This window comes from Salvelinus sp. IW2-2015, linkage group LG26, assembly GCF_002910315.2.
Source record: "Salvelinus sp. IW2-2015 linkage group LG26, ASM291031v2, whole genome shotgun sequence".
NCBI classification, from domain to species: Eukaryota; Metazoa; Chordata; class Actinopteri; order Salmoniformes; family Salmonidae; genus Salvelinus; species Salvelinus sp. IW2-2015.
In genome coordinates, this window is record NC_036866.1 from 45,171,739 (window position 1) to 45,182,042 (window position 10,304).

Sequence of the window (10,304 nt, forward strand, 5' to 3'; positions counted from 1 at the left end):
TATGGCTTATTATGCACCCATGCTGTTCTGAACACCCACTTACTTCAATAGAAATTCCAATACTTTTTTTTCTGTTGATGACAGTGTGACAGTTTTTGTGTTGTAGCTCATTCTCAAGTCAGCTCTGCCCCATATCATGTGTTGTGTGACCACCATAATAAGTTTAATATTGGTGCCTATAGGAGCCTATAATGAACTGAYGGAGCCTATATTAACTGAATAACTACTGATATTCTGATGACTTAAACAGCTTCTCCATCACAAACATATGTATCTGATCGAGTAGACAATTCATTCAAATCTCATACCCAGAGCCTCTGCTCCATAGAATAGAAATGAACAAACTACTGTATTGAATGAGCAGACTAACTACTGCCTTTGGAGTTTTCTTCGAACACATGGCTGATTTACTGCAAGTGTCACTTGTCACCACCGGTTTCTTGGAGGTGCTGTGAGTTCAGTTCTGCAGGAGAAAGATGCTACACAGTATTCATGTAACATCTGTAGCGATCTGCAACATCTAAACCGAAGTAAACTTTGACTTGACTTTGCTGATATTTGTAAACAAAAATTTGCTGATTGCAGAGGCGGTCAGTTTAGTTGTGTAGTATATTGATGCGATCCTGTCAGATCTGCAGTTTGTCAGTGTCTGCAGTTTGAAACACACACACACACACCTGTCTCTTATACACATCTAGATGTGTATAAGAGACAGGGGTGGAGGGGTGAATGATGCGTCTCCCTAGCTCCAAACCTCTGCTGCAGCCCCAGCCCTAGCCCACAGTCTCTGTCGCTGTCCCTGGCCAGACAGCATGATTATGCCACTAAGCTGTAATTACATTGCCATTGTTTTCTACATGCAATGTTTTTCGTGTCTTACTGATAATTACATTGCGTTATGATGATCCATCTAAATACAAATGCTACTGTAATATTGCTGTAATGATGTTCCTGCATGTATTACTGTATATCCTCAATGTATGTACATCTTCCATGTACATGTTATTTGTGCGTACACGTGTATGGAACACAGTTTGCAACGTCATATTATTTGGTCCGGTAAAATATGTTTTCCATTTCCCTGATGGTGTCCGTTTTGAATGTTGACATTCAAAAGGTGTCTATGACACGTTACACTGTCGTGTTGAATTTCACGAGATTGATGTTTAGTTGAATTACCTGTATTACGTATGTGTAATACTGTGCAGTAATGATACTGTCCCAGTGACATTGCTTCCCTGCATTTCTCACCTTCTCTTCTCTCTCTCTGACTTTACCTGGGACGTTGTCTGCACCTGCTCACCCACCCCTCCAGCGGACACGCCTATCGAGGAGTTTACTCCCACCCCTGCCTTCCCCGCCTTGCAGTACCTGGAGTCTGTGGACGAGGGCGGGGTTGCGTGGCGGTCAGGGCTTCGCAACGGAGACTTCCTCATCGAGGTAAGGAAACACAGTCTTTCTCAATTGATCTCTCCGCGATTGCTTGTGTCCTCTCTCCTTGCCTCCTCCATGAAATGCATTGGAAAAGAAGGTCTTGATGGGAGGGACCTTGGACCTACTTCTCCAGTACGGTTGAGAGGGAGGCGAGGAGATAGGATGTGAGGATTCAAACGTTCCTTCCTGGACTTGGAAGATTCCTTTTCAGTGTGAAGATTTTGTGTTGATATGTAATCTTTGAAACTGGATGGGAGGTCTGTCTGAATGCATTTATGAATGTGGCCCCGACAAGCTCCATAAGCGTGGGTCTCTTCTGTGGGAATTTAGGGTAGTTTACTCCATTTAGCATTTTAGAGTTTTGTTTGACCCAGAAAATCATGGCTTTCAGAACAGAACAGCCCATTCTGGCATAGTTTTCTCGGCCTCCAAGTGAACTGAACCTCTAAAAGTGAGTTATAAAAGTCTGGATAAGCTCCAGAAAGATTCCTCGTGAACATACTTAATGAGAAATCTGTGTTCTGTTAATGCTGAAACGAGGAACACTAAGCTACTGTATTGAAAGATTTAGTTTTTTGGGCTGCACCTCGTCTCATGTTGGTTGAAGTGCTGTCTGCTCTCCTCCTAAACTACTGTAATGTCTTCAGAGTTGTGCTCAGAGTCACTCCCGTGCAGCACACTGTCCAGTTCTATCTGTCAGTCTTTTTGTAAGGCGCTTGAGTTCATCCCCGAGCATCGCCTGAAATCCAAACTGATACGTTCCGCTTCACTGTTGTTTCCCAAACGTAACAGGAGGAACAGTTAAATTCCAGGCTAACTCAGACAGTCACTATGGATTAGATTTCCACTTGAACACAGCGCACATACTGTAGTATTTGCGTAGCACTCACCTCCTCTTAGCTGTGGATTTATCTTCCGTTTGTCAGGACAAGTACCTCACCTAAATTCTTTATTTCTTGACTTCGTTGTCTTAACATTTGACCACAGCAGGTTGTGGTTGAACAGAACCTCTGGTTTAGTAGTTGAGATGAGTGAATGAATTAATGCTTGAACAGACTGGGGAGAGGTCAGTTCCAGTTCATCTTTTTTTTCCATGGCTGTCACTTCAGTTCTATGTCAGCAAAACAAATACATTTTGCGCTTGCAAAATTCAGAACTCCAACTCAGCATACTCCGTGTGCTGTGTGAATGTTTTATATGCACATCCTAGATGTCTTCAGTGTCGGTGTTCTTCAGTGTTACTTCAACAGAACTACAGTGAGATTGTATTTCTAGGGTTCCTTCAACGGGGACGGGTGGAAGTCATTTTGCAGTATAAGGCAGAGTAGTGGGGAGATAATGATTGGCCATCTGTCTTCCTAGAGCATACAGACGCAGTGTTCACGGATTCATTGGGCGCTGAACAGCTTGCGTTTTTTAAAATCAGCTGTCAGAGCAGGATGGTGATGATGTTACAAAAAAAGGGGGGAAACATCAACTACACTGTAAAAATAGACAGACTCAAAACGCAGTGATTGTGTGATGAAACGCTGAAAAGTTGTGTACCTAAACTGAGATGTGGTGTTTGGCGGTTGTTTGAACGTAAACCCAACGTGTACGTGTTCTGATACACAGAAAGTGTTTTTAAAAACAGAATAGAAGTACTCTGAAACACCCAAAGGGGTTATTCAAAACACACAAAAATATTTAAAAAACTTTTGCAGACTGTCTCTCATATAGTCAAGTGGTTTAGAAATGCAAATGGTTTATAGCCAGACTATTGATTGATGATAAAGGCCCTATGGAGAATAAGTTTTTTGTGGAATTCCACCTTCATTTTTTCAATGATTTATTTATTTAGACAAATTAGAAACAAGAGGAAACAGATAAGGAGTGAAAGTGGAACAGGTGAAAGTGGGAATTCAACCCCCAACTTCAATGGAATGTCATTGTAATTTTACACACTCAACCAGACAGCCACACTGTAAAAAAAATATTATAGGGTGAATAGAAATTGACAAACAAAAAAAACAACATATAATTTATATAAATGAATGCAAGTCATTTCAATGTTTTCTTAATTTCATTTTACCCAAAAATGTAAGAATAAATCCAACTTAATATGTTGCTCCAAATGTCAGTATCTTTTATGAGGATAACCAAAGATAGAGGACATTGAATGATTTAACTCATTGAAAGTCTGGTTTTAATCTCCTCTCTTGCTCTGTTTTGAAAGTGCTGTGTGTATTATTTAAAAATGTTCAGACGTCATGATTATTTCACACAACGTTGTGTGCATGTTTTGAAGAAAGAAAAGTATACTTCTATATGAGTTTTAAGCAGCTTGTTGTGCCATGAGCTGTAATGGATCATATTAAAACCGTCAGGAAAAATGACGTTGAGTGATGAGACCACCCATTCCCGACATTTCAAACTTTAAATGGTAGAGGTAATTACAGTATCCTGCCATTTGTTATGTAAACCCTCTAGTTACTGCTGGTGAATTGAGCACTGAGCTCAACAATGCCTGCCAAAATGGGATAAACTGGCAAATGATCAGATACATGAATCAATGTTAAACATAAAAATTCTCCAGAAGAAGGGATCTAATTCTGCACTTGACAGGATTTGAAACACCATAGCAGTGTTTAGAAGCTATAGAAAGAGGAAACGACACCAAAAAGAGAAGGGATCTAATTCTGCATTGTTTCAAAACGTCTCAGGATGATGTGTTTCAGTACCACAGCAAAGTTAAGGTTTCATCTCCTTTGCATTGGTGGCAGCTCAGTTGCCACTAGTTTTGGTGTTACGAAGCACTTCATTTTAACAGTGTAGAATAGAGTACAGTGGTGTATGTCTTGCAGCTAAACTAATATCGTCCTACCACTCCCCATATTACTGTATAGTCAAGCTAGAGATAGCCCCAGGGAATTGACCCTTTGCATTCAAATTTGTTATCGTGCTATTACATTCTATTAGTCATTGGAAGCTTTAAGATTTGTCACACGTCTCCGTCTCTTTTGGTGATTATTCCTCAGAATAGGATTTGATCTTGATTTGATGTCATCCAACTAGCCAATAATGTACAGCATTGCCCATGAAATATTACATTATTTAGCTCAACGGTAAATTCCTTTCAAATAGTATGATGACATTACAGCAAATCTGTGCCCTGGTTGGGGGACAATGGCAGTCTCGGGAGTTCACAGCTTACTCTTGTGTGTTTTGATGCTCTGCTTGGTCATCCCTAACAGACCATCGCCAATTTCCTTGCAGGCTGCCAGTAAACCCCTGTTTAATGGTCCAGTCAATACTTGAGATGTGGATAGCTTTGGGGGACGGGGATGGGGATGGGGATGGAGGGTTTAAAGCCTGTCGGGTGTTGTGGGTGCATCTCTTGGGGATGTGTAGGTGAAGGTTTATCGGCTGTCTTCAGGGAGAGGGGGTGCTGCTCTACAGATGGGTGTGTCTGGGACCTCAGAGTGATCTGTCTCTTATTCCCTTCACTCTATCAGTGATCTGTCTCTTATTCCCTTCACTCTATCAGTGATCTGTCTCTTATTCCCTTCACTCTATCAGTGATCTGTCTCTTATTCCCTTCACTCTATCAGTGATCTGTCTCTTATTCCCTTCACTCTATCAGTGATCTGTCCCTTATTCCCTTCACTCTATCAGTGAGCAATCCAAGATGGCGTAGCAGTCAGACGTCTTTGTCTTTGTCCTGTCGTGTCCCTTGTATATATCTTTTTACATCTTTTTCTTCGCATATCTTTTAAAAATATTTTCCTAAACCTCAATTTCTAAATACTCTCCTGCAACCGTCCTCACCCAATGTGGCGTGGATCTGCTTTTTTCTAAAGTATTTCTATTTACTTCGGATCTGGAATCTCTCAACTGAAGCTAGCCAGCTAACTACCTACCAGCTATCAGTTAGCAAACCACTGCTGGCGGTCATCAGCTAACCTTTAGCTCGGAAAGCTCTTCGCCAGTTCGAACAACGTGACTCAAACCAGAGCATAACGGACCTATTTCTCTCCATATCCCCGGATTCCTACCGCAAACTCTGAACATTTTCATCTGGATCTTCGTAACTAGCTAACCGCAATCACGGGTGACCACTCCTGGCTAGCGTTTCCATCCCGGAGCAAGCACCAATTAGCCTGAAGCTAGCCCAGCCAGGGCTCCTGTGCTACCACCGAAGCCCACTCCTGGGCTACAATATCCGGACCCCTTCTACTACCGGTACGGGGCACGGAACACGACTGGAATACCGACATAATCAGCCCGAGGAYTCCAACAGGCCCCTCAGGCGCGACGCCCGCTGAAGGCCCATTCTGCTAACCTGCTAGGCCTGCTAGCTACCTAGAGCTACCTGGAACCCTACTAATTCCACGACTGGTCTATCAACGCCACCGCACGAAGAGGCAAAAACAGACTTACCCCCATCGCGACGTCCCCCAAAGGCTAACTTGCTACCCCCGGTCTGCTAACTGCTAGCTTGCCTGCCCCGGTCTGCTAACTGCTAGCTTGCCTGCCCCAGTTTGCTAACTGCTAGCTTGCCTGCCCCGGTCTGCTAACTGCTAGCCCCTGCTAACTGCTTGCTTGCTAACAAGGTCTGCTAACTGCTAGCTCGCCATCCCCGGTCTGCTAACTGCTAGCTTGTTTAGCCCCGGCCTACTAACTGTTAGCTTGTTAGCATCGGCCTGYTAACTGTCTGAATCGCCGTGTCCCCAGTCAGCCCAACCACTCACTGGACCCATATGTTCACTTKGCTACGCATGCCTCTCTCTAATATCAATATGCCTCRTCCATTACTGTCCTGGTTAGTGATTACTGTCTTATTTCACTGTAGAGCCTCTAGCCCTGCTCAATATGCCTTAACCAACTATGTTGTTCCACCTCCTACATATGCGATGACATCACCTGGTTTAATCGTCTCTAGAGACTATATCTCTATCATCATTACTCAATGCCAAGGTTACCTCCAATGTACTCACATCCTACCTTACCTTTGTCTGTACACTATGCCTTGAACCTATGCTATCGAGCCCAGAAACCTGCTCCTTTTACTCTCTGTTCCGAACGTGCTAGACGGCCAGTTCGTATAGCATTTAGCCGTACCCTTATCCTACTTCTCCTCTGTTCCTCTGGTGATGTAGGGGTGAATCCAGGTCCTGCAGTGCCTAGCCCCACTCCCACTCCCCAGGTGCTCTCATTTGTTGACTTCTGTAACCGTAAAAGCCTTGGTTTCATGCATGTTAACATTAGAAGCCTACTCCCTAAGTTTGTTTTACTCACTGCTTTAGTATACCCCTTTTAGCACACTCTGCCAACCCGGATGTCTTAGCCGTGTCTGAATCCTGGCTTAGGAAAACCACCAAAAACCCTGAAATCTCCATCGTTAATGTTACGTTCCCCAGTTTCTGTGTTGTAGTTTGTATTTGAGTGTGTGTTTCAGAAGATGGCTTCCTGAAATTCTCCCCAAGCAGCTGATTGGTCGGCCCCAATTGATGATTGGAGAGCTGACCCCGCCCCCTCGTCAAAGACGCAGCTGGCTCGAATTACCAATGCCTTCTGAAGCTATAAAAGCCAGTGTTCTGTTGTTCAGAAGAGAGAGATCATAGGCAGGCTGAGGAGATTGCAGGCTGAGGAGATTGCAGGCTGAGGAGATTGCAGGCTGAGGAGATTTGCAGGCTGAGGAGATTGCAGGCTGAGGAGATTGTAGGCTGAGGAGATAGTGATAAAGATTGTAAAGGGAGAGAGAATGGAGAGAATTTGATTGTGATATAGAGAAGCTTTGACATTTACTTTCTTTGCTTTTGTTCTGTCCAGCCCCTTTTCCCCATATTACCGTGTAAAGGAATAAAGTTCTTGTAAACGGTACCACATTCTGCCTTTTTCTCTTTCACTTCACGGGGAGTTGAGTTGTAGCAGGGTGTTGCGTTCCCTCTTCTTAGAGGCGTGCGTAACAGTTAACTATAACATTTTCCGCCAAGATAAAACTGCCAAAGGGGGCGGCGTTGCAATCTACTGCAAAGATAGCCTGCAGAGTTCTGTATTACTATCCATGTCCGTACCCAAACAATTCGAGCTTCTACTTCTAAAAATTCACCTTTCCAGAAACAAGTCTCTCACTGTTGCCGTTTGCTATAGACCTCCCTCTGCCCCCAGCTGTGCCCTCGATACCGTATGTGAATTGATTGCCCCCCATCTATCTTATGAGTTTGTGCTACTAGGTGACCTAAACTGGGACATGCTTAACACCCCGGCCATCCTACAAACTAATCTTGATGCCCTCAATCTCACACAAATTATCAATAAACCTACCAGGTACCTACCAGGTACAACTCCAAATCTGTAAACACGGGCACCCTCATAGATGTCATCCTAACTAACTCCCTCCAAATACACCTCTGCTGTTTTCAATCAAGATCTCAGCGATCACTGCTTCATTGCCTGCATCCGTAATGGGTCGTTCCCTAAAACGCTCCCTAAAACACTTCTGCGAGCAGTCCTTTCTAATCGACCTGGCCGGGGTATCCTGGAATGACATTGACCTCATCCCGTCAGTAGATGATGCCTGGCTATTCTTTAAAAGTGCCTTCCTCACCATCTTAAATAAGTATGCCCCATTCAAAACATTTAAAACTAGGAATAGATATAGTCGTTGGTTCACTCCAGACCTGTCTGCCTTTGACCAGCACAAAAACATCCTGTGGCGTTGTGCATTTGCATCGAATATCGCCCGTGATATGCAACTTTTCAGGGAAGTTAGGAACAAATATACACAGTCAGTTAGGAAAGCTAAGGCTAGCTTTTTCAAACAGAAATTTGCACCCTGTAGTACTAACTCAAAAAAGTTCTGGGACACTGTAAAGTCCATGGAGAATAAGAGCACCTCCTCCCAGCTGCCCACTGCTCTGAGGCTAGGAAACACGGTCACCACCAATAAATCCACTAGAATTGAGAATTTCAATAAGCATTTCTCTACGGCTGGCCATGCTTTCCACCTGGCTACCCCTACCCTGGTCAACTGCCCGGCACCCCCCACAGCAACCTGCCAAAGCCCCCACCATTTCTCCTTCACCCAAATCCAGATAGCTGATGTTCTGAAAGAGCTACAAAATCTGGACCCCTACAAATCTGGACCCACTCTTTCTAAAATGATCTGCCGAAATTGTTGCAACCCCTATTACTAGCCTGTTCAACCTCTCTTTCGTATCGTCTGAGATTCCCAAAGATTGGAAAGCTGCCGCGGTCATCCCCCTCTTCAAAGGGGGTGACACTCTAGACCCAAACTGCTACAGACCTATATCTATCCTACCCTGTCTTTCTAAGGTGTTCGAAAGCCAAGTTAACAAACAGATTACAGACCATTTCGAATCCCACCGTACCTTCTCCGCTATGCAATCTGGTTTCAGAGCTGGTCATGGGTGCACCTCAGCTAAACGACATCATAACCACCATTGATAAGAGACATTACTGCGCAGCCGTATTCATCRACCTGGCCAAGGCTTTTGACTCTGTCAATCACCACATTCTTATTGGCAGACTCGACAGCCTTGGTTTCTCAAATGATTGTCTCGCCTGGTTTACCAACTACTYAGTGTGTCAAATCGGAGGGCCTGTTGTCCGGACCTCTGGCAGTCTTTATGGGGGTGCCACAGGGTTCAATCCTTGGGCCGACTCTCTTCTCTGTATACATCAATGATGTTGCTCTTGCTGCTGGTGATTCTCTGGTACACCTCTACGCAGACGACACCATTCTGTATACTTCTGGCCCYTCTTTTGACACTGTGTTAACCTCTCTTGGGCACGTGAGACGGTAGCGTCCCACCTCTTCAACAGCCAGTGAACTGCTAGGCGCCAAATTCAAATACAGAAATACTCATTATAAAAATTCAGAAAACAAAACATATTTTACATAGGTTTAAAGATGAACTGCTTGTGAATCCAACCACGGTGTCAGATTTAAAAAATGCTTTACGGCGAAAGCATACCTTACGATTATTTGAGAACATAGCCCACTAGACAAATCATTACAAACAGTAGCCAGCCAGGTAGAACAGTTACACAATTTAGAAATAGAGATAAAATTTATCCCTTACCTTTGATGATCTTCATATGGTTGCACTCAGCAGACATTCATTTACTCAATAATGTTCCTTTTGTTCGATACAGTCTCATTATACTCAAAAACCTCAGTTTTGTTCAGTAATCCACAGGCTCAAATGCAGTCAAAACAGGAAGACCAAAAAATCCAAATTGTATCCGTAAAGTTCATAGAAACATGTCAAACGATGTTTATATTCAAACCTCAGGTTGTTTTTAGCCTCAAAAATCGATAATATTTAAACCGAACAATAACGTCGTCAATTTAAAAGGTAAACAAGAAACGCACTCTCTCGGTCTGGCGCAGGAAAAAGCTCTGTGACACGGCAGCGTCCACTCATTGAGACTGCTCTTACTTCTTCATTTTTCAGAATACAAGCCTGAAACAATTTCTGAAGACTGTTGACATCTAGTGGAAGGCATAGAAAGTGCAATTTGAGTCCTAAGTCAATGGATACTGTATTTTTCTCAGGTTTTTGCCTGCCAAATCAGTTCTGTTATACTCACAGACACTATTTTAACAGTTTTGGAAACTTTATAGTGTTTTCTATCCAGATCTACCAGTTATATGCATATCATATATTCTGGGCCCGAGATGCAGGCAGTTTAATTTGGGCATGCATTTCATCCAAAATTCCGAATGCTGCCCCCTACCCTAGAGAAGTTAACTAACCTTCAGACGAGCTTCAATGCCATACAACTCTCCTTCCGTGGCCTCCAACTGCTCTTAAACGCAAGTAAAACTAAATGCATGCTATTCAACCGATCACTGCCCGCAC

General features: G+C 43.5%; 1 protein-coding gene across 1 annotated transcript in view; it reads left to right on the top strand.

The window, feature by feature from the left end:
• Nucleotides 1-398: 398 nt before the first annotated feature.
• Nucleotides 399-10,304, top strand: part of LOC111952243 (SH3 and multiple ankyrin repeat domains protein 2-like) — a 95,660-nt gene continuing 85,754 nt past the window's right edge. The window contains exons 1-3 of the mRNA XM_070435036.1: nt 399-451; nt 586-590; nt 1,316-1,440. Coding sequence (XP_070291137.1) covers nt 399-451; nt 586-590; nt 1,316-1,440 — 183 coding nt within the window. The remainder of the gene's footprint in view (nt 452-585; nt 591-1,315; nt 1,441-10,304) is intronic.